The 24772-nt window shown below is 33.5% G+C and overlaps 1 protein-coding gene across 1 annotated transcript in view; it reads left to right on the top strand.

The window, feature by feature from the left end:
• PIK3C2G (phosphatidylinositol-4-phosphate 3-kinase catalytic subunit type 2 gamma) overlaps positions 1-24772 on the top strand; it is a gene marked incomplete at its 3' end in the record, with an annotated part of 314051 nt that overhangs the window by 30169 nt on the left and 259110 nt on the right. The window contains 3 exon segments of the mRNA XM_008072653.1: positions 15579-15681; positions 20898-20968; positions 23740-23803. Of these exon segments, the coding sequence (XP_008070844.1) occupies positions 15579-15681; positions 20898-20968; positions 23740-23803 (238 nt within the window).

The following is a 24772-nucleotide window of genomic DNA, read 5'->3' as shown; positions in this document are numbered from 1 at the left end:
GTTGTAAAGATGAGGTCTCACCAAGTTGCCCACGTGGGTCTCGAACCCGCGGGCTCAGGCAATTCACTCACCTCAGCCTCCCAAGGTGCGAGATTACAGGCTGAGCCACCGAGCCCGGCTTTCAACTAACTTTTTTATTTTTATAGAGACAAGGTCACACGATGTTGCCTAGGTTGGTCTAGAAATCCTGGACTCAAGCAATTCTCTTGCTTCAGCCTTCTAAAGTGTGATCTCAAGTAATTCTCTTGTTTTGGCCTTCTAAAGTGCTAGGATTATAGGTGTGAGCCACTGTGCCTGGCCCATGTAATATTTTGATACATGCATGGAATGTGTAATGGTCAAGTCAGAGTATTTAGGATATCTATCACCTCAAACATTTATCATTTCTTTGTGCTGGGGACATTTCAAAGTTTCTCTTCTACCTATTGTGAAATATACACTATATTGTTGTTAACTATAGTCAATCTACTGTGCTATAAAACACTAGTACTGATTCCTTCTGTCTCATTGTGTATACCCACCAACATACCTCTCTTCATTCCCGCACCTCTCAGCATCTTAAACTATCATTCTACTGTCTACCATCATGAGATCAACTTTTTTATCTCCCACATATGTATAAGAGCATGTGATAATTGTCTTTCTGTACCTGGGTTATTCCATTTACCTTAATGACCTCTGGTTCCATCCATGTTTCTGCAAATGACAGGATTTCCTTCTTTTTTTAATAATCAAAACGTATTCCATTATGTGTATATGTTTTATATGCCGACTTCATTGAGAATTTTTATCATAAAGAGATGTTAAATTCTGAATATTGTCAAATCCTTTTCTGTTTATTGAAATTATCATATGGTTTTTGTTCTTCATTCAGTTGACATGGTGTATCGTGTATATTGATTTGATGTGTTGAACTATTTCTGCAGCCCTGGGATAAATCCCACTTCATCATGGTGTATTATCTTTTTTACGTATTGTTGAATTTGGTTTGCTAGTATTTTGTTGAGGATGTTTGTGTCAATATTCATCAGGAACCTTGGTCTTTAGTTTTCTTTGTTTTTTTCCTTGTTTTGATATCAGGGTAATGTTGGCATTGTATAATGAGGTAGAAAGAATTTCCTTCTCTTCAAGTTTTTGGGCTAGTTTGATAAAAATTGAGTTAGTTCTTCTTTATACATTTGGTAGAATTCAACAGTAAAGCCATGTAATCCTGAGTCTTTCTTTGCTGAGAGTTTTTTTTATTATTGATTCAGTTGTGTTACTCATTATTTGTCTGCTCAGGTTTTCTATTTCTTCCTGATTCAGTCTTGGTAAGTTATACATGTATAGGAATTTATTCACTTCCTCTAGAATTTTCAGTTTGTTGCCAAACAGTTTTTTGCAATAATCTCAGATGATCTTTAGTATTTCTGTGGTATCAGTTATAATGTCTTTGTTGATTCTGATATTGTTCACTGGGGTTTTCTCTCTTTTTATCTTGGTTAGTCTAGCTAATAGTTTATCAATTTTGTTTATCTTTTCTAAAAAACTATTCGTCTTTTGTATTTAGTTTGTTCTCTATTTCATTTAGTTCTACTCTGATCTTTATGATTTTTTTCTTCTATTAATATTAGGTTAGGTTTGTTCTTGTTTTTCTAGTTCCTTGAGGTTCAACATTTGGTTACTTATCTGAAATTCTTCTATCTTTTTGTTGTAGGAATTTATTGCTATAAACTTATTTATAGCACTGTGTTTGTATCCCAGAGGTCTTGGTAGGTCTTGTTATTATTTTTTATTATTTTTACTTGTGTTAAGTATTTTATTTGTGTTTTGTTTGTTTTATTTTTTCTTAATTTATTCATGGATTTAATGACTGTTAAGGAGCATGTTTAATTTCCATGTATTTGTACATCTTCAAAGTTCCTCTTGTTATTAATTTCCATTTTTATTTCATTGTGATCTAATGAGGTACTTGATATAATTTTGATATTTTAAAATGTGTTGAGTGTTGTTTTGTGGTCTAACATATAGTCTATCCTGGGCAATATTCCATGCACTAATAAGAATATGTATTCTGCAGCTATTGGATAAAATATTCTTTAAATGTGTATTAGGATCATTTGATCTAATATCCACTTAAATCCTGTTTCTTTGTTGATTTTCACCTAGATAATTTGTCTAATGCTGAGAGTTGATTGTTAAAGTCCTTACAACTTATTGTATTGCAGACTAAGTCTCCATTTAGGTCTAATATTTGCTTTATTAGCTGGGTACTTTGGTGTTGTGTGCATATATATTTAAAATTGTAATACCTTCTTGCTGAATTGATCCTTTTGATATTGTACAATAATTTACTTTATCTCTTTTACCTAATTTTTGAGTTAAGGTATGTTTTATATAAATATAGCTAGTACTGCTTACTTTTGATTTCTGTTTGCATGAAACATCTTTTTCACTCATTCACTTTCAGTCTATATATGTCTTTACAGGTGAAGGGAGTCTCTTGTAAGTAGCATATAGTTGGGTCATTTTTATTTATTTATTTATTTTTATTTTTATTTTTTAGTTGAAGTCTCACTGTCGCCCAGACTGGAGTGCAGTGGCCGCTCCCGGCCACTGCAGCCTCAACCTGCTGGGCTCCGGCGATCCTTCCTCCTCAACCTTCCGAGTAGCTGGAACTACAAGCACACGCTACCATGCCTGGCTAATTTTTTTGATTTATTGTAGAGATGAGGTCTCGCCTGCCCAGGCAGGTCTCAAACCCACGGGCTCAGGCAATCCACTCACCTCAGCCTCCCAAAGGCGTGGGATTACAGACTGAGCCACCAAGCCCGGCGGGTCATTTTTAAAATTCATTCATGCAATCTATGTAGTTTAAGGGGATAATTTAATTTCCTTATACTGAAGATAATTATTAATAGGTGAAAATTTATATTTATCAACTTTTGCTAGTTATTTTCTGTTGGGTTTTTTATATGTTTTGTGCCTCTCTTTTTCTCTTGTTGTTTATCAAAACCATTTGTTAGTTTTCTGTAGTGGTAACATTTTAGTCCTTATATTTTCTTCTTTTTTAGTGTCTGCTCTATTGTTAAGTTCTATACTTTCCTGGGCTTTCATGATGATACATTTTGTCATTTAATTTCCAAATGTAGGATTCCCTTAAGTACTTCTTTATAGAGCCAGGCTAAGTGGTGATAAGTTCCCTCAGTTTGTGCTTTTCTAGAAAAGACATTATTTCCCTCATTTTTCAAGGTTAATTTGCTGAGTATAGTAGTTTTGGCTCATAGTCTTTTTGTTGTTTTGCTTTTTTGTTTAGTTTAGTTTTTTTGTTTTGGTTTGGTTTTTTTTGCACCTTGAATATATCATTCCACTGTCTCTTGGCTTGTAAAATTTTTGCTGATAAAACTGTTGTCAAACTGATGAGGGTTTTCTTAAATGGGACTTGATGCTTTTCTCTTCCTGTTTTTGTAATTCTCTTTGTCTTTGACTTCTGACATCTTGACTATAATGTGTCTTGGAAAAGATCTTTTTTAGGTTGAATCTACTTGAGGTATTTTCAGTTTCTTGTATCTGGATGTCTAAATCTTTTGCAAGACTTGAGATGTTTCTAACTAGTGTTTTGCTGAATAGGTTTTCTATGCCTTTGCCTATCTCTTCTCCTTCTCAAACACTAAACACTTAAATATTTGGTTGCTTTATGGTGTCCCATATGTTATGTAGATTTCTTTATTTTTAAAAATTCTCTTTTCGGGTTTTTTGTTGTTGTTGTGTTTCAGTGGTATATTTCAAAAGACCTGTTTTCAAGTTCTGAAATTTTTTCCTCTGCTTGACCTAGTCTATTATTGAAGCTCTCGATTGTATTTTTATTTCAATTTTTTAATTATTTAGGTCCAGAATTTATCTTTTTTATATGTATCCCTTTGTAAAATTTCTTATTCAGATCCTGAATTGTTTTCCTAATTTATTAGTATTGCTTGATCTGTATTTTCTTGTGTTTCACTGAGTTTCTTAAATATCATTATTTAAAAAGTAGTCTAAATTATAGTTTATTTTCAGTGAAATATATTGCTGGAGAAGTATTGTGTTATTTGGAGGTCCCATGTTTCCTTGCTTTTGTGTTTCTTGTGTCTTTATATCAATATCTGTGTCACAGTCTCTTATTCTAATATTTTTTATTTGCTTTCATAGAAGACTTCTTTCTGGAGGTATGTATCTACACTGATTCTTGAGCCTCTAGTATACTTTACCTTTGATTCTGGGTACATGCAGTAGCCTCAACATGATTTCTTCAGCTGTAATTGGTATAAATGATCTATGATTTCCTCAGTGGCTTAGTGGGCAACTTTTAGTAGAAACTGTGATGAGGCTTTGCTAAGAATGGGAGTGCAAGGCAGACTGGTCCTTGGACCCCAGTGTTAGCAGCAGCAGACCAAGTATGCTTGTCCTTGAGCCCTGGGTAGCATGTGTGGGCATTGGAGTTAGCAGGTCCAGGCATACTGATTCCTGAACCTCCAGGTGGTTTGCTCAAATGCTAACAGTGGCAGTGAGCGTCTGGGATATGCTGTGCAGTCCTGTCCCTAGGCCCCCAAGTGGTTCATGTTGATGGCTGTCGGTTGTGGTTGAGATACTAGAAAGTGCACACTGGTTTCAGGCTCTCTGATGGTGTGCACAGCTGCAGGCTGTTGTGAGTGGAGCAGGACAATCTTCAGGTCTCCGGATAGAGTGCTTGAGCATAAATAGCAAACATTCTGGAATTTTGTTAGGCCTCCTGATGAAGCATGCTTGCATCAGATGCAGCAAGCAAGGAGGTCACTCCCTAGGCCTCTGGCTGGCATGCTTGGGCACTGGAAGCAAGTGGGCTGCATATTTCATCAGGCCTCCTGAAGTTTTACACACATGCTCTAGCAACAGATGGAGCAGGGCAATCCACAGTCCCCTGGGCAGGTTGCTTGGTCATAGAGTAGGAGGTGGTGCTGGGTGGCATAAACATACCCTCAGCCTTAATTGTACATATGGTCACAGACTGTGGTAGGTGGATGGGGCAATTCCTCCCCTTCCTGATGGTGTGTTTGGGTGCTGTGTGAAAGGCAGCCTTGGCCTTTTATCAGGTTTTCTGATAATACATCTGCACACCTGTGATGACAGATGGCTACAGTGATCCTCAGGCTCTTGGGCATTGTGCTTGGAAACTAAATGGGGCATGCAGGGAAGGCCTATTCTCAGGCTCCCCCAATGGCACACACAGGTGTGGGCTGTGGTGAGAAGGCCTAATCTACATGACTTTAGTAATTTCTTATACCAAAAATCTTGCTGTAACTCTTACTTTCTAATTCAACTTAAAAGCAATTCCTTGGCACGTGCCTGTAGTTCCAGCTACTTGGAAGGCTGAGGCAGAAGGATCACCTGAACCCAGCAGGTTGAGGCTGTGGTGGCCGTGAGCGTGCCACTGTGTTCCAGCCTAGGCAACAGAGTGAGACTCCAACTCATAAAAAAAAAAGCAAAACAAAAATAATTCTTATTAGCTACTGTGTGAAACAATGAAATTTATTGTACTTAAAAGCGTTTGTTGAATAAATCATAACTATATTTGCCTCTGAGGAAAAACTACAAGTGCCTCCTGAGGAAAAAAGAAATATTCTTTATTAAAAATTCTTCTTGGGCCTATTGCTTGCAACTATGGCCCTATTTTATAGTCTTTGACTTAAATAAAATAAAATATTATTTAATTGACTGTTGTGAAAAAAATGTTAGAATTCAGGGAGCTAAAAATATCTATTAAAAAATTAAAAAGTTCAACAGTAATTAAACATTTTACTTTGAATTTGTCATATATTTTAAATTTCTATCCAGTCAATATCTACCTCTTTAGTCATTACCAGCATTGAGAAGATTGATCTGCCCATCTACATGAGTCTTCTTTTTCTCTCTTGAACTCTTCTAGTAGAGAAGATGTATTCCTTTTATTAAAGTGTGAAAGTCCTTTTCAAAAATTGCACCACTTTAAAATTTAAAATAATCTGTTCTAAAAAAACTTCTGTTATTAAAAAATAGTTGTATCTAATTTCATGATAGATAGCATTAATCTGTTCATTAAACTTTTTATTATAAATTGGAATTGCCCGTACTCAGAGTCAAAATCAAACTATTAGTTACTGGTGAGGAAAAGACTATCTCATCTTATATTATATACAGTCTAAATTAAAAGATTATACTCATTAGCAGTAATCTGAGTTATTTATAGTCCTGGGGGGAAAAGTGTTTTTTCTTCTCAATGAAATTAAGAATTTTGTTTAGCAAACTTAAAAACAAATTGACTGCTTTCAACATATACATCACAGCCTAAGACTTCAAATGTTATAATCCACTGTGTTATACTTGTGTAGACTTACTTTGAGAGCAAAGAAACAGAGTGCATTTATCTCTTACATAACTTTGCTTCTCCATTTATAAAATCACTGAACCATGTGGGAGGATAAAAAGGAACATGTCATAACTTTGAGCTGTCTCACACACAATAAAAAAGTGTGTTCCGTTAATAAGCCATTCAATAAAAGTATCTTGAGTTACTCTCGTTTTTAATCTCCTTCAAAGTGCTTTTATTAACTATCTAAAATTAACTGTGGTTTCCATCTTTAATAAAAAAACTAATAACCACAAATATAGTATACCATACCAACTTGCATTTTGTTTTAATTCAATAACAATTGTCTTTATATGTAGATACTAGAACAAATGTCTTTATATGTAAATACTGTCATTGCCTTAATGTGAGAACAATTCTACATAGAAAGAGCTTGTGCTAAATGAATATTGCTTATTATTCAAAGCTACATGTAAAAATTATAGCACACTTCAACTCTGCGTTTTCTAAAGAGCTGGATTGTGCGAGCATCATTAATGAACAGACTTGAAAAAATAAATCAACAAAGCTGTTGCCAGATTTTTCCAAGAAGACATCGCAAGTCATATCTGAATATAGGTACATAATTTAATTTCATTATACCTAGAACTAAAATAGACAATATGGAATTGTCACAATACTTTTGTTACTCAAAGGCATTGTCTCTTTTTAAAAGTTAAGGATTGATAAATCTTCCCCAAATTTTGGATTAATTGAAATTTACGTAACCTAGGGCTTTGTTTTCCTTAAATAAGAAAAGTGATTAGTTAGCGAATTTTTGAATTGCATATTATTTCAAATAAGCCAACATCATCTTAATATGACTTAAATGTGCTATTTTACTCTTGGTTCTTGAATGTTTTATATTTGTGAAGTCTGTAGAATGTTTCTACCCAGGAGATGTTGTGGAAAAAATAATAAAATATTGGGATAAAATAAAATCTGTAATTTTGATCTCTTGGTATGATGACTATATTATGTATTTTGCTTATGATACGCCAAAAATGAGCTTCTTGGAACTCAATACCTATTTTTGCCAAGGATACAAAGTTCTTAGCTTCACTGGAATGTTTCTTACTGACATTGTCTTAGTTAACTTTATAAGATTGTTATGGTATTACTTGTCTTTTGTAACTACATAGCTTAATAGAGAGGACATTGTAAACTTGAGAGTTTTTACTTTTAATAAATTAAAAAACAAAAATCATTGCAGTGTATTCAATTTTAAAAAGTATTTTAAAAATGTAAAGAAATACAGCACTATTCAAGTGTGGAACCATGATGGATAGTTGCCTTGTTATTGGCTGAAGGAAATCTTCAGAAAAATGGACATTTGAATGGAAAAGTTTAGATTTCTTTGGTTCATTTCTATCTTGAGTAGTAGCTATTGGTATCAGTTTATGTCCCATAGAGGGTTTTTGTTCAAAAGAATGACCCTTTTCTATCAACCACGTCATGCCTATAAGCCCTAGTTTTAGAATTTAACCTATTCTTGTATCTTTAATTTATGAAGCTTCATTTTTTTCTATTCATGGTTTCCCTGAGGGCAAAATAACAGTAAACCTGAGGAGCGCAGGCTTAGAACATTTCATTGATCTTTATCTGTGCCGAGTTAGTTCCAAATACCACTTTGAGTACACAATATAGGCTTGTTTTGTTAGTTGCAAAAACTAATTTACTAGAATTAAAGTTATAGCTTCTGTAGTATCATAAAAATATTTAAGTGACAAATACCAAGTTAACATGTGTGTGCACGTTTGTGTACACACACACAACTATTTGAAAAATGCTCTGTGCAGAATTATAGTACTATAAATATTTTGTTATATTCACCTTAAATTTCTAATCTAGTCATCCCAAGTATTAAGACCAGCTTAATTACTGAGTTTTCTTTAAAAACATTTTTTCAAAAACTGTTGAGAATTCTGGCTCTCAATATTTATAACACCAAATTGAAAAAAATTGTATATTTTAGCTTAATATTTCACAATAGACCTCTGTGAATATTTCTTACACATAAAAATGAAGAGCATTTGAACCTAGTTCAAATCCTGTAAGATAAGGATATATATTTACTCAGAAGGACAAGTGCTGTTCATAAATATGGGTTTACAAGGAGTGCCTCAGGCAATGGAAATCAGTATTCATAGGTTGGACATTATTTAGACTTTCTTTTTTTGGGCCTATAAGACAAATATGAATACTTGCGTATCATTTTTTGGTGTCAAAGACATGAATTTCTCTTCATATTGCCTTAGAAACACTATAAAATAATGTGACTATTCATTAATAGGAAATAAGGGTAATTATATGCAAAGATTCAGCCTCTTAGTGTTCATCTTAAAGACAAGTATACTCACAGCAGTTCCTAAGATAGTAACTAACAGATAGCTGAAATCAAATATTTGTTGAGATAATAAATAATACATGTGCAGAAAGTTTGATTTTCTAGTATGTGAGGTGGACTGACAAAAATCTGGAATTATCTTTGGGAGGGCAGGCTCCTTGTAGTACACTCAGAATTTGTTCCTAGTGATCAAATGATCAACTAAAGTTTTTATCTGGAGGTTTTGAGACAGTTGCATCATGATTTGTGGAAGAATCATCCTGAGTGGTGGCAAAGAGGGACTGATTCTTCCACCGCGACAATGCGCTTACTCACACTGAGTGTTCATCAGCTTTTGACCAAAACCAACATGATCCTTGTGCCCTGTCCTCTCTATTCACTCTATCATGCTTGAAGCAGCTTTCTCTTCTTGTTATTTCCTCAGAAGAAAAAGGTCCTCAAAGGAAAACATTTTGTCCATGTTGAAATGGTGAAACAAAAAATAACAGAAGCACTAAAAGGCATAAAAATTGATGAGTTCAAAAACTGTTTTGAGCAGTAGAAAAAGTGTCTCAATAGATGTGTTGAATCAAATGGAAAGTGCTTTGAAAGTGACTGAAGTTTAACATGTAAGAAGAAATACACAATTTTTTATAAATAAATTCTGAGTTTTCTGGGTCTCCCTTCAATATGAAGAAAAAGCCTAAACTTTTGATTGTATCATTAGGGATTTATTTCATTTAACAGTTAAAGTTGTATACATAATTATTAAATAAAACATACCTAGCACCCATATTTGAAATAATACCAGATTGAGGAAAACACTGTGTCCAATCTTAAATAAATAATTTCCATAGTCAATTTATAAAGGATTGTAATGCCCAATGTTACCTGGTCTTAGAGTTCAGACTTATCTTTCTACACTACCCTTCCTAGGAGAAATGCTGTTATTTGGGTTTTTTTTTTTTTTTTTTCTCTTAATATGGTAACCTTTCTTTGTATACTTTCTGATACTTAGAATTCTCAAACACAAATTTATTTTTTTCTTATTGTATTTGCTCATTAAATTTATTATAATGCTCTTCTATCTTTAGGCATTTTTCCCTCTCTTTTTCATTTTCTCCAGATCAGCACCATCCAACAAAAATATCATGTGAGCCATATAGTAGTTTTCAGTTTTCTACTAGTTACAATAAAGAAATATAAAAAGATACAGGTGGAAATAAAGTTTAATACTATAGTTTATTTAACTCAATATACCCAAAATATTATGATTTCAGAATGTAATCAAAATAAAATTATTGAGATGTTTTACACTTGTTTATTGTTGTAAGTCTTCAAAATCTAGTGTATATTTTACACTTACTGCACATCTTAATTCAGACTAGGCTCACTACAAGTGTTCAGTAGCCAATTGCATCTACTGGCTACTTTACTGGATGATATAATTCTAGATCATTAAAGACAAATTGATCTTAATGTCAAGCATAGTAATGACAAAGAATAGTTCAGAGCTCTTAGAAAATATGATGGTTACTGGAGAATTTGCAGCCCTTTAAATAACAGCAGAGATTTAATCTTAGATGACCATTCTAACACAGTAATAGTTTGTGAAAATAACCAACATTCAAGGAAAATGTAAAAATAAGCACATTTTCAGAAAGCTCTTACAAATTGTTGAATACCCTAAAAATATTTTTTGTGGACTGTGGCTTCAATATTTACCTTATTGGAAATTCAGATGGAGATAATTTAAAAATATGCATTTGTAATTTGAGTTAAAAATAACAGTATTAAACTTATTATATGTGAATACAAATAATATGTTTTGTAATACATACCTATTACAAATAACTATGTGTTACAAAATAAAAATAATTTATGAGAAGTATAACACTCATATACCCATTCTAATATATTTAGAAATATATTAAATGTCTGGTTTAATAGAAATCTATTGAATGCTCACTCTGTTTCTGGCTTCAACCTGTTAGACTATGTTGATTTAATGGAAGTATTTGAAGAAAATTTAGCCTCACACAGATTTGGATTTGAAATATAATAATCATCTTATAATAATAATAATCTTTTCAGATGATTGCAGACATCATTCTTTGACACTATACAAAAATCAACAGTTGAGAGTATTTAAAAATGTAATTGCTATGTAGAATACAAAAAACTTATTAATAAACTTTTCACATGAGGCTGCTTAGAATCCATTGGTCTATTTTGCACTACAGATAAATAATTGATCCATGCCGGATTCAAAACATGTTCATGGATTCTGTAGATCTCCTAAATGTTGACACATTTTATCATAAAATATAAAAAAATTACATTCTTTAACATTGTATTGTTCTCATCAGAAAAGATTTTAAGCATGGGGAAACTGGCAAGCTCATAATGACAGATACACATTTTTTAAAGTTCTGAGTTTGCTTGAAAGTTTTAGTTATTTTTCTTGAAGTGGCAGGCTTATTATGTTCATTAATAAGCAAACAAACAAACAAAAAACCTTTTACCAAATATCCAAGTCTGAATAACTACAGTTATTTGCTCATGTAATAAGGTTGTTTCATGAGAAAAGTTTTTATCTTGCCGCTTAAGCAATTGCACAAGGGTTCTACCTGAAGAGAAATTCTGTAATTTAGTATGTAGAAGTGCTTTAAGTGTACTTCCTATTTTGTCATATAAATAATTAAAGAAACATGTATTCAAAGATTGAGATTTAACAGAATTAATTTGTGCTACTCCATTAAGGGCATTTTTTTTTTCCCTACAAATGCATGAAAGTGATGGATGCAATGACTACTCAAATGATTCAGTGCTACTGCCTTGGTTTCTGCTAAGAGACCCGCAGTTTGTCAACTATTGGCTTTGCACCAATACTTCAGGTATCAAAGGTGGAAAAGGCAAATAATATAAATTCTTATTATGAAAAAAACTTTGACCTCATGTGCACCCTGAAGGTTTCTCACGGAAAAGGGTTTTGAAGACTGCATTTTGAGAACCACTGTTCTAGAATAATATGTAAGTCCATGCACTTTTTTCTGTAAGTTGAGTTGTAAACATATCTATAGTCAGATGTTGTTTATTCCTAAACCTTTTTATGCCAGTTATAACTGTTATTTTATTTAGATAAGTTAATGAATTAGTCATGGTATGATGAAATATGAATAAACAAAGAAAATGAATGTTTCTATAAAAAATAAGTTGAATTCTTTAGGAAAGAATTAATAAAGGAGAGTCATTAAAAACTATTACTGCTGAATTAGATGTGGAAGAAATAACTTTAAAAGATTAGAAAAATAATTATAAAAGTCTATAATGATTTTCCACTCAAGTTGTTTCTCAAATCTAAGTAATTGCTTCACATTAAGGAAAGTAGAACTGGAAATGACAGGATAATTGCTTATAGGTTTGGTTTATGCCAGAAAAATGGCACAAAATTGTAATCAATTGATCCATCATCCAATAATAAAGGCTTTATTTTAATATCAAAACTTTGGTTAATGAGAGGCTACTTAGTTATATTTACTTTAATAATAGAATGTTTAGTGATAGCTGTCTTTTTATAATTCCTCATTTTAATTTTTTGACCAACTAATCTACTACTTTTTTATATTTTACCAAGTAGGTAATAAAATAATCTGAAACTAATACTTGAAATTATCTCTACTTGGGCAGTTGTAGGGCTTGAGGAGAGAACCGAATTAAAGTTATATTGAGTTGTAAGCTTTATTGGAGAGTGTCATATAATGATTAAATCGAAATTCCAATGGAAAAGCTTTAAGATGTTTTCTTGAAAAAAAAATAAGGCAACTTCTAGAGGCATAAAAACACATTTATGACTCTTGGCTTCTAAAGATAAACAGAAAAAGAAGAGACTCAAAAGTTACTTAAATAATTCCAGCAGATAAAAAGAAAGAATTTTAAAAACAAATAGTTAATATAAACTTAAAATAACATAACAAAATATTATTATGACTTGAATAGTTCAATTTTTCTGATTAAAAAGAAAAATATTAAAAAATGAGTTAAAAGAAATTTAGTTATAACTAGAAACATAACTAAAACAAAACCATTTCACTTATAACAAAATATTTGTGTCTACTCATTTATTTCAGCCTACAAACAGAATTCAATAAACTCTTGGTTATCATTTTTCTGGAAATAGAACAGAGAAGAATTTTTCTTATCTCTTTTGTTTTGGACAGTTTTGCACAATGTGCTTTCCATAAGAATATATTTCTATAGTATAATTTGATAAAAAGGAAAAATTATAGGGGAAAAACTCTTCCAAGATCTGATAATTACCCCAAATCTGATAATTACAGTGCCAGACTCCAACACCACATGCATGGACATACACAATGAGGCAAAGATAAGGTAAGAACAAAGACTTAGTTTTAGAAAGGGGTAAGAATGGCAGACATAGCTAATAAAAATATAGGACATTTAGTTATATTTGAACTTCAAAAAGTATACATTTTTGTGTGTGTGTGTGTATATATATATATATATATATATATATATATATATATATATATATATACCTTTTAGTGTATGTATCAAATATTACATGGAACATACTTATACCAAAAACATTTATTCACTGTTTCTTTGTAATTTATACCTACTGGGCGTCCTATATTATTTCATTTGACAATTTTTTTTTTTTTTTTTGAGTTAGAGTCTCACTCCAACGCCCAGGCTAGAGTGCAGTGGCACATTCACAGCCACCCTAGCGTCAATTTGCTGGGTTCCGGTGATCCTACCACCTCAGCCTTCCAAGTAGCCAGAACTACAGGTGTGCGCTACCACACCTGGCTAATTTTTGATTTATTGTAGAGACAAGGTGTCCCAGGCTGGTCTCAAACTCACGGACTTTGGCAATCCACTCACCTCAGCCTCCCAAATTGCTGGGATTACAGGCTGAGCCACCGAGCCTGACCTATCTGACAATTCTAAGGATATATACACAGGTGGTGAAACAAAGAAAGCCACTTCGAGTAAGCAGGCAGAAGCCATATATGAGACCGAATTCATTGAACTTGGATTCAGATTCCAGACTTAAACATATGGAGAAAAGAAATATTTGAGGAAAAGTGGATCACTATTCTTAAATCAGTTCCCAGCGCAGAAACAGAAAAACAGAGGTCTAAGTAAGGAAAGAGGAGTTAGTAGAGGGAGGTGAAAGGAGAGGAATATGTGATAGATGCTGAGTGTGACCTTTGGAACAGAGCTTTGGAAAGAAGGAAAGAGAAACTGATAGGCCCCAAAACAAGTCATGACCATGCCTTAAATCTAGACTGGCAGTGAAAACAACTCAGGAAACAATGTAAAAGCCCTATGGATAGCCCACGGACAAGAATCTAGGTTAGACCAACAGTGGGTATAGGAATGGGCATAGACCACATGTTGTGAACACTAAAACTATTTTGGTGAGCAGATAGATACTGAATTATCTTAATTATTTTTAAAAAATCTATCAAAATAAAAACATTTTCCGAGAACTTAGTAGATATTAACAGAATAATGCGCTATTTGTCTGGTATTGTTGGAAATAGGTCATCTCAAATATTTAGTGAATTTTATATAAATAAAATTATCACCTGAAGGACCTCAAATTCCTAATATGATTTTTTCATTGAAGTCCTTTCATATAGTTAATCAAGATCCTTTAAACAAAGAGAGTTAACATAACACATTCTTTTTCTAATAACTAAGAGTCATTAGAGATATCAAAATTTAAAGCTGTAAAGGAGTCCATAAACTAAAAGCCCTTCATTTCACAGAAGAATCAGATTGTGTTTAAAATAATGTTTCAAGCCGGGCTCGGTGGCTCAGACTGTAATCCCGCACCTTTGGGAGGCTGAGGTGAGTGGATTACCTGAGCCCGCGGGTTCGAGACCCGCCTGGGCAGCGAGACCTCATCTCTACAATAAATCAAAAACTCAGCCGGGCGTGGTAGCACATGCCTGTAATTCCGGCTACTTGGAAGGCTGAGGTGGAAGGATCGCCGGAGCCCAGCAGGTCGAGGCTGCGGTGGCCGGGAGCGGCCACTACACTTCAGTCTGGGTGACAGAGTGAGACTCCAACTCAAATAATAATAATAATAATAATAATAATAATGTTTCAAAACAAGAATTAATTGTGCTCATCATTTAACTTTTGCATGGAAAATATTTACAGAAAAAAGAGAAAGAAAATAAAATTACTTCATTAGAGATTTCTGAAATATGTAGTTTTTTTCTGTTTAATCTGCCTGTCAACTCTTTGATGTAGACATTAATACCCCAACTGTAAAGAGGAAATAATAAATTTCAGATAGTTTTAGTTTAATTGTCCTGCCTAAGGTCGTACAACTAGTAAATCTGCCTCCAAAGCCTGTAACATTTTTATACATCCTCTGCTTTCTTGCTATAATAGTTCTCACATAGCCATTGTAGCATTAGTTAGACCACCCAGAAGCATGTTGTACTCAGTGTTGATGTTTGAATTGGCTAAGTACAACTAACTTTGAATATGTAAAGTATCATTATTATAATTTATTATGATCATACTAAAGGTATCTAATTATTTTTTAATTTATTAATGCATTTGAAGATAATTGCAATACTTTGTCATATATATGTAGATCTACCATCATTTTATTCATTTATATACACATCTATACATATTATATATAAATATATATGGACATACATATATATGTATACGTGTGTGTGTGTGTGTGTGTGTGTGTGTATTCTCAGTTTACTTTTACCAGACTAAGTTCCAAAAATACAAGGAAATGAAGAAGAAGAGAAAATACATGGTTGGTGTATTATAGGAGGATATGATTGTGCTCATTTTTTTGTCCTTCAGTGATCACTCTTTGGGGAGCCACAAAATGTTTCAGAAAGATAAATCTGTTATTCAACTTCATCTTCAGGAAAATAGGGAAGTGACAAGAAACTTATCTCGAAAGGTAAGATTTTCTTAGCATTGGTTTTACTTAGCAAACTGATAATTTTAAGGACACTATTTCTATCTTTTTGGACTGTGGCCAACTTAGAATTATATAGCTTAATTGATATAAGCTTGTTTGAATATATTTATTGAAACATGATGAAGTAGTTCACCTAAATATCTGCCAAACATTTGGACTGAAGCAATAACATAACATGAATGCATTAGTGCAAATTTAGTGTAATAAACAATATGCTTGTGTCCCTCCAGAATTCGTAAGTTGAAGCTCAAAGTGATAGTATTAAGAAGCAGGGTCTTTGGAAGGCAACTAGGTTTAAATGAGGTCAGGAAAGCAGGGTCCTTATGATGAGTGCCCATAAAAAGAAAAGATCAGAGTTCGAGCTCTAGCTCTCTCTCTTTCTCATCATGTGGGATACAGCAAGAAGGCAGTCTGCAAACCAGAAAAAGGACTTGCCCCCTAATTTCACCTTTGACTATGAGAAATAAATGCCTGTTTTTAAAAGCTACCCAGTACATAGTATTTTGTTTTAGCAGCCCAGACTGACTAATACACTCAGTACAATAACAAATCAATTGATCTCCTTGGAAAATCATTTGTGAGAAATTTATTAAGGTAATCATATTTATACTTTCCATGCATCCACTTAGAAGTAAATGGAATAGAAAATGTGAAGGCAGAAAAATAACATAACTCTTGTTCTACTTGAAGACTGTTTATGTCAACATAGCTTAAATCAGGACAGATTAATATTCATAATATATATAATAAAACTACTTAGAAAGAGATTACTGAGTTTTAATGACACAGTTTTGTGCTGTTAGATGCGAATTTCATTCTCTGTTGACATCTTGAGTTACTTCCAACTCAAATTGCACACTATGCAATGAACTTTGATATTTTGGCAGTTTTTATCTGTAGGATCTTCAATTACCTGCATTAAGCAAAGATCTCCTCACCCCTTCTTTATATCAAAAACAGATTTCCAGTGCATGTTTCTTTTTTTTCTAGTATCAAGTGTTTCATAATTTAAAATGTCAGGTGGTACATTAGGTTGCAATATATATATGTGGCATATAACATAATGAGGCCAAAGGAGAGTTGTTTAAAATATCTTTTGGATCTGGTTTTTACCTCAGCTGCTACTGATAGCTCCAGGATTATATGTCTGAAATCTTCAGAAAATATCTTAATAAGTGCAACTGACACCCTCAATATAAATATACTCAAGATTCTTCAAATTGTCCACAATATTGAAAAAAAAGCTAAAGTCATCATATTTAATTGCAACATGGAGAAGAAGAGAAAATATTTTATTTTGCATGTCACTAAAATAATAACTTATTGGTAGTAATTCACAAATCACTAACATTTCAGGCTCATATAAATTAAGGATTGAGCCAGGCTTGGTGGCTCAGCCTGTAATCCCACGCCTTTGGGAGGCTGAGGTGAGTGGATTGCCTGAGCCCGCGGGTTCGACACCCGCCTGGGCAGCGAGACCTCATCTCTACAATAAATCAAAAAATCAGCCGGGCGTGGTAGCGTGCGCCTGTAATTCCGGCTACACGGAAGAATGAGGCGAAAGGATCACCGGAGCCCAGCAGGTCGAGGCTGCGGTGGCCGGCGACAGAGTGAGACTCCAACTCAATAAATAAATAAATAAATAAATGAATAAATGAATAAATAAATAAATAAATTAGGGATTATTTTAAAGCCCATATAATTCACTACTCTGATATAATGTGTGTTGAGCAAGCACATATGTCTAGGGCTTTAGCATTTTTATCACATATAATCTTCACAATAATTCTGTAAGACAAACACTATTAACAGTAAGGAATCTGTCGGGCTCGGTGGCTCAGCCTGTAATCCTGCGCTTTGGGAGGCTGAGGTGAGTGGATTGCCTGAGCCCACAGGTTCAAGACCTACCCGGGCAACTTGGCAAGACCTCGTCTCCACAATAAATGAAAAAAAAAAAAAATTAGCCGGGTGTGGTAGTGCGCGCCTGTAGTTCCAGCTACTTGGAAGGCTGAGGCGGAAGGATCGCCGGAGCCCAGCAGGTCGAGGCTGCGGAGGCCGGGAGCGGCCACCGCACTGAAGTCTGGGCGACAGAGTGAGACTCTAACTCAAAAAAAAAAAAAAAAAGTCTAATAGAGATATGTGCTCTAAAAGTTGAGGATAGGCACATCCGATGCAGATGAATATGAGGGATTAGTGGTGGTGCTTATTTTTTAAATCTATATCCTAGAGCATATATGTCTAGCTCTAACGACAAGAAAATAAATTTAATTATGTGGCATCTTGATTAAAAGCAGAGATTCTAGTTTCATGCCACTCAATTCAATGGTCACTTTTGCGAAAATTATTAAATTCTCTGCACCTTAATTTCTTCCTCCAAAAATGTGAATTATAATAGTTCTTATCTAATGTGATTATTATGAAAATTCAATTGAGAAATATAAATGAAGATCTTAAGTCAGTGCCTGCACCAAGTAAGAGTGCAGTATTAGCTATTGATAAGTATTAGCTATTGATGTCATAAAATTAGGATGTTAGACTATGTGTTATTTTGGTCCTTTACTATGAACAATTCTAAAACATTATTAATATTAACTCAAATTTTAACATTCAAAAATTTATTCATGATGATGAAAATATCAAGAAATATGGACATATATCTGTTATAGCAAAATAGTATATACATACAGTATCATGATTGTTAGTATATCAACAATTTTTATATATCACAATTTTTGTTATAAACTTTCAATACCCATAGAGAAGAATAAGTTATACTCTCATTTGAAAATTTTATATGTTACAAGTAAATAAAAATTAAAAGATAATTGCTTTATTTTTATAGTAAGTTTCATATAATTTTCTTTCTGGGACATATATTTGTGCTATGGTTAGCTTAATAAAAATGAGACAGCTTATCAACTTGTGACTTATTTATTATCTGAATCACTATATTTAGAATAATTGACTCAGTTTGTTTTTAAATTTTTATATACACATCATAAGAAAATAGTGAATGTTTCCTCAATTCTGTTTTTAAAAGTCAACATTTTATGTGATTTTTCAGAACTTCAGCTGTAAGCTAAACATTTATGAACAGTTATATTATCTTTCTAGCATAACAGTGTAAAATTGACTTGATAGTATTTTTTCACTTAATACTAGGAACATAATGATCATCATCACTTTATTAAATTTATTGGCACTATTGCCTTTCAATGAATACTTCAGAAGTTTTTAACTGTAAAAAAGATTGCAAAACTCAATTCATGTAGATAACTTTCATTTTAAACTTGATAATATTATACTGAAATATGATAGTTTAATTCTCTTAAGAGATCAAGAAGATTGTTCTAAAAAAAAAGCAGGTTGACAGTCACTAGAAATCACCCTAGATTTCAAAACTGTAGAATTCTCACCTTGATTAGCTGTGAATTATGAAACTCTTTTTATTTTTTTCTTTTTTGTCTTTCTGAAAATTGATAAAAAATTTTGCCAACATTGTAGATATTATTAATAAATTAATATTTCCTTCTAAAGCAATAGATTTTTGTATGGAAAAAGATTTTAACTTTTTCCTTAAGACCAACTCATGGCTTTCAGCTTTAGAGAAAAGCAAAGTGCACAGAATATTTATGGACAACTACTGAATTTTTTTCTCCAGCTTTTATTTTTAAGATCTGTTAATAATTTTAACCAAAAATGTTTCTAATACATGAACTTTGCACTTTTTTTCCTGCCAGCCTTTTGAGGTACTTTAATTAAATATATATATTATACATATTTATATATATATAGTTGTATATAGTTATTATATATATTCATATGGCAGTATGACAAAGGCCAGTTTTCTCCACCAACAGTATCTCTGGAAACCAAATAAAGTGTATTCTTAAACTAAATATGATTATGCTATACAGAAATGTAAAAATAAGTTAAATTATTTATATGATCACTTTGGTTTTAGTTTCTGAAAAAAGACAAGTGCCAAATATTATAGTTTCAATCTTAGTACTTTTTTTCACTTGTTTTTCACTGTCTATTTTTCTTCTACCATCTTCATGCCTAAAGTCTTACCACTATCACACTTTCTGTGTTAGCTGTCCAGTCCCAGTGACTCCAGATGTAAAATCCTGGAGAGTAAGCCTCACATCTTCACTTTCATTTTAGCAAAGTGTTTCTTTATCACAACATGCAGTCAAAATTTTGTTTTATAGTGATGACCTTATTTTTTCCTTGTAACTTCATTTCCTTCTTCGATTTCACAAAACAAACCAATATAAAAATTAACTTACTTTTGACATTAGGTCATATAAAGACTTTCCTGATATATTCTGTCAAAAACTTTAATAGTTCATTTTAAAAATAGATTGTGTGCTGACACTCAAGATTACATACACCCCAAGCATTACGGGACTCATTTAATTCTCAAACTTAACACCACCATGTGGTGAAATAGTGTGATTATGATGAAATATCATGCATTCTCCTCTGCATACTTGAGTAGGGTTTTTGTAGATGCCCTGTGAGGAAGAGCTAGTCAAGAAATTAAGGTATGAATGTATGTGTGTTAGTGTGTATTCATACGGGATACATGACTGACATTTTAAGATGAGTAGTTTCTGCTTATATAGGGAGAAAACAAAATGCCAGCAGATGACTCCTGGAATTTATACCTCCTATCAGTAGTCTCCATTCATTAGCATAATTTAGTTTTCATGAAATGGGGAGCTCTCTTACACCAACATTTTGGCAGCAAGATGGGTGAAGCTGAAAAATAAAGGTCATTATGATCTGCCAGCCCATCTGACAAAATGTCAAGCCTTATACTGCCATAGCCTGCGTGGCTTGCATGTGAGGAAAAAACAAAATGTGTATATATGTGGAAGAACTGGTGCCTGGAAAGTGTCTTCTTACTTACTGGGAGAAATTAATGTTTGACCTTGGCGATGCCATGATTTTTTTTAACTGTCCCTTAGGTTTGTTCTCAACGAAAGCTCAGCTTTTTTGCATCACTATGGAAAAGGCTTATACAGTGAAGGAGAATCTTATAAGGTCCTTAAGACAAAGTATAAAAATAATGAATGAAGGTTATCAAAATAGGTGAACAAAATGACAGCAGGAAGTTACAGACCTATTTTTATCTGGTACTCATTCCTATTCACTCTATAAATATTAATATATTCTACTGTCTACAGCACGAAGATGACCAGAGCCAGTTTTATCTGAACCAACTTCTAGAATTTATGCATATTTGGAAAGTATCCAGGTAAGCCATTTTATTTTATTTTTGCTTCAAGACTAGTTTCTGACTAAGTTCTCAAATGCCAAATCACAATATTTTTAGGTTAATTGTAAAAATTGTCCCTTCACTAGTATCATGGAAACTTATTGTACTTTTAATAGATACCTCTCTCTGGCAAATTTTGTTAATAATTTTCTATTTTTCACAGTTATTCAGGTATACTTGAAAAGCTGCTAACACCTTCCACAACATTCTAACCTTTATTTTAAAATACATCTACTATTGGTTATTACATTTTCAAGGACGTTTTTTCTCGTTCATTTTGTGAATTTGATTATGCATGTGTCATTAAGCTTTTTGTAAAACTAAATTTCCATACCTTGTAAGTCACCGTCTCCTGCTTTAAATTTCTTTCTGGAACTTCCTGAAAATAATTGTTTTCAGGAAGAAACAGAGGAGTGGGAATTCAAATTGAAAAATTCAAATGACCATATCTTATACCTGAATGTATGAGTGTATTATTTGAAAGAATAGACACAGGAAACAAAACTGGGAGAAGATATGAGTGCCACCATTTGCATATATCTGGAATTAAGACCATTCTGAACTGAGCCAGCAAAAAAAAATGTCATGTGGGAAGTATATGTCAAATCCCTAAAGAAAAGCCTGATATAAAATATGGGCTAAAATAGTTTTTAGTTATTATGAATCATACTTAATCATTCCCTGGAGTTACTATATGCTTACACATATTATCGCATCTAATTTTTCCTAAAACTCTGTGATAAAATATATTATTTATTTCAGAATCAAGAAAATTGAAGTACTAGGAGGTTAAAGAAATTGTGTAAGGCTGCTCAGGTCATAAGCAGCAGGACTGAAATCGCATCTGCCTGAAATTTGCAAGGTCCATATTCTTTCATCAAACTATTGTTTGATGCACTCTCTTCCATTCATTCCACCTGAAATGTTCAGCTTCATGCCATAAATCATAGAATGACTGAGGCTAGAAAGGACTTCAGTCATAATGTAATTCAAATTTTCATTTCATAGTTAATTACATGATTCAGGTATAGTTTCCTGCCACATAGCATATTGACAAAGGCTGTAGTTTCCTTTTTCAAAAATGAATCTATACAGAAAAGCGAGAGAGACAGCAAATATGATTATTTTTTTAAGTGGAAAGTCCCTAGGAGACAAAGAAGTATTTTGAACTGACTTGGTGGAGGGTCGCTGTGTCTTGTAAGTGATTGCTACCTGGGCACAGAGAGATCAGCAAAGGCGGTGACAAAATGATGCTCTTGTCTTACTCCTGACGTTGCCTGCCCCCTAGAAGTTTTGTGGCCTGGACCAGGGTGCAGGTACAGGTGTCCACAAAGGTAATTCAGGCAAACAAAAGCTGCAGAAGGAATAGAGGAAACCTGTTGGGGACAACCCCACTTCAGACGTTAGCACCTCCATTCTTCTCTCCAACCCCAAGGCAGTGGACTATAATCTGAGAGTTGCCCTCTCCCAATGCTGTTTCTTCTGTGGTAAGGAAAGTAGAAATGGAAGTTCAAACGTTTGGCAACCATAGTACAAATATTTAATGCCACGGCTGTGATTAAAACCAAACCTCTAACTCTCAATCAGTGCTTATTCCACTCCCATTATATTCTGAGTTCCCACCTGTGATCTTTTTCAAGTGCTACCCAGCACAGGTCCATTCTCAGCTTCATAAAGGCCACTGTAGCACCTTACTGTCTGTGACACAATGCTGCCCTGTCTGGACTCCTCAGATCACTTAATGGGGTCATCAAAAGTTCAAGCACTGGATGGCAGGAGCTTTGATTTCAGTTTCTCTCTTTTATGACTCATCTACCTATTAGAAGTTGGACAAATCATTTACCCTCGCTAGTTCCTGGTAGTTTTTCTACAGGATAGATATAGTGTCCAAGAGCAAAGTGCTGAAGCAGGCTCATTCTTGGAGGTCTTAATAGTTGTAGGTTTTATATAAAACACTCCCTTGCCCGAATCTTTTTCTATTCTTCTCCTCCCTCTTCTTTGATTTTTACATATTCTGTGCATTTTGTCTTAAAACTAACAGATGGACTCCATCTAAAGTGATAATGTAATAAAGAACAAGAACACAGCTACTGTAAAATATATTGGTGTATTTTTGTGTTGTGTGACTCATGCATGATTTGCTTTAATTCAGAAGTTTTCCATACAAATAAGAAAGTAAAGTCAATAACGTTTGAGAAAATCATTTTAAACAATGAAGCTCAGAAGACACTCTGCTCAAATCACGTTTTCCCCCTAAGCATAGATAAAGCTGGAGTAATAAGAGGAACTTAGGAGAGAAAAATGCAAAGGGTTGGTTTCAGAGACAACTTCATCTTTTATAAATATAAGCCATTAATTCAAAATGCAATTCTCTACAAGATTTTGCATACTTAACATTTCTTGATGTTAATATATGCCATTATCTGTGTATGCATCTCTTTTCAACTTACATTCTGAATTACGAGTAACTTGATATAATGATCAGCCTTTTAGAGATTTGGTTAATTTATCATGAATTCTTTGGAGTTCTAGGATTATCAAATATGTTTGTAGTCTATCAAGTTATACAAACTTTATAAGGCACCCTTCTGAGATGTTTGAAAAATTATGTCAACAGTGATCCTTTTTATGCTATGTTTACTATAGAGTCATGACCAAAACAGAACTTGTGATATATATTTGTGCTAAAGGTAATATGAGGTAAGTTGTCCCGCTGAATGTTAAATGAAGTTTGTTTTCTTTTTTCTCAGACAATGCCTCTTAACGCTAATCAAAAAATATGACTTCCACCTGAAATACCTATTGAAAACTCAGGTACTGACTTCTGTTACTTTATCCATCAATTAAATAAGCATTTATTATGCATCAACTATTTTTCTAAAACACTACAAGTTTCTGAAGATAAAAATGAATAAAGCAGAAGATTACACTTGAAATGGTTTCATTTGAACATGGAAAAATAGACAAGTAAAAAAAGTTGTGTGCAGTAAAGTGTTATAGCTGTGGAAGACCTGTGTGTATACAGTGATATACAGAAAGGAGGATTCGTTTTACCCATTTGAGCTGAATGTTGAAAAATGAGTACTCTATGTGTTTTCTGGCCTGAGATGGGTATCATGAAGGAAGCTGGAGAGTAGGGATAATTTTTAGCAAAGAACAACATAAACAGTAGCAAAGAATCAGGAAACAGACTGGTGCAATTAGGACTATAAAATTTGAAATAGCCACAATGAGCGCTCAAGGTAAGAGCCTGGGTGGAAAGAGACCAGAAGAAGAGAGAAGACAGGGGCCAAGCTATGCACAATCTTATGACCCTTTTATGGCCAGTTTCATGAATTTCTATTTTACAAGCTGATGACATGGAGCCATAGGCAGAATAGTAGAATGACTCATGGATGTTTAGAGGAAAATGTCCTAAGCCCAAAGAGATGATGAGGGCATGGATGGACACCCTACTATAGGAATGAATATGAGGGACAGATTCACAACAAGTGAGATGTGTAATTTACACGATTTGGTGAAAGACTGTGAGCAACAAAGGGGAGGGGTGTCTAAAACAATGAAGAAAGGAGAAGGTAGCATGGCAGGGGGGAAATGATGGATTCAGTCCAAGGCTAATGAAGTTTGGCCACCTATTGTGCATTAAAGTTTTTTTTGTTGTTGTTGTTTTTGTTTGTTTGTTTTTGTTTTGTTTTTTTTGAGTTGGAGTCTCACTCGGTCGCCCAGACTGGAGTGCAGTGGCCGCTCCCGGCCACCGCAGCCACGACCTGCTGGGCTCCGGAT

The sequence above is a fragment of the Carlito syrichta genome, unplaced genomic scaffold (genome assembly GCF_000164805.1).
Source record: "Carlito syrichta isolate Samal-C Ts95f unplaced genomic scaffold, Tarsius_syrichta-2.0.1 Scaffold315374, whole genome shotgun sequence".
Taxonomy (NCBI): Eukaryota; Metazoa; Chordata; class Mammalia; order Primates; family Tarsiidae; genus Carlito; species Carlito syrichta.
Note: the sequence above shows the minus strand (reverse complement) of the source record. Positions and strands in the feature narration are given on the sequence as shown.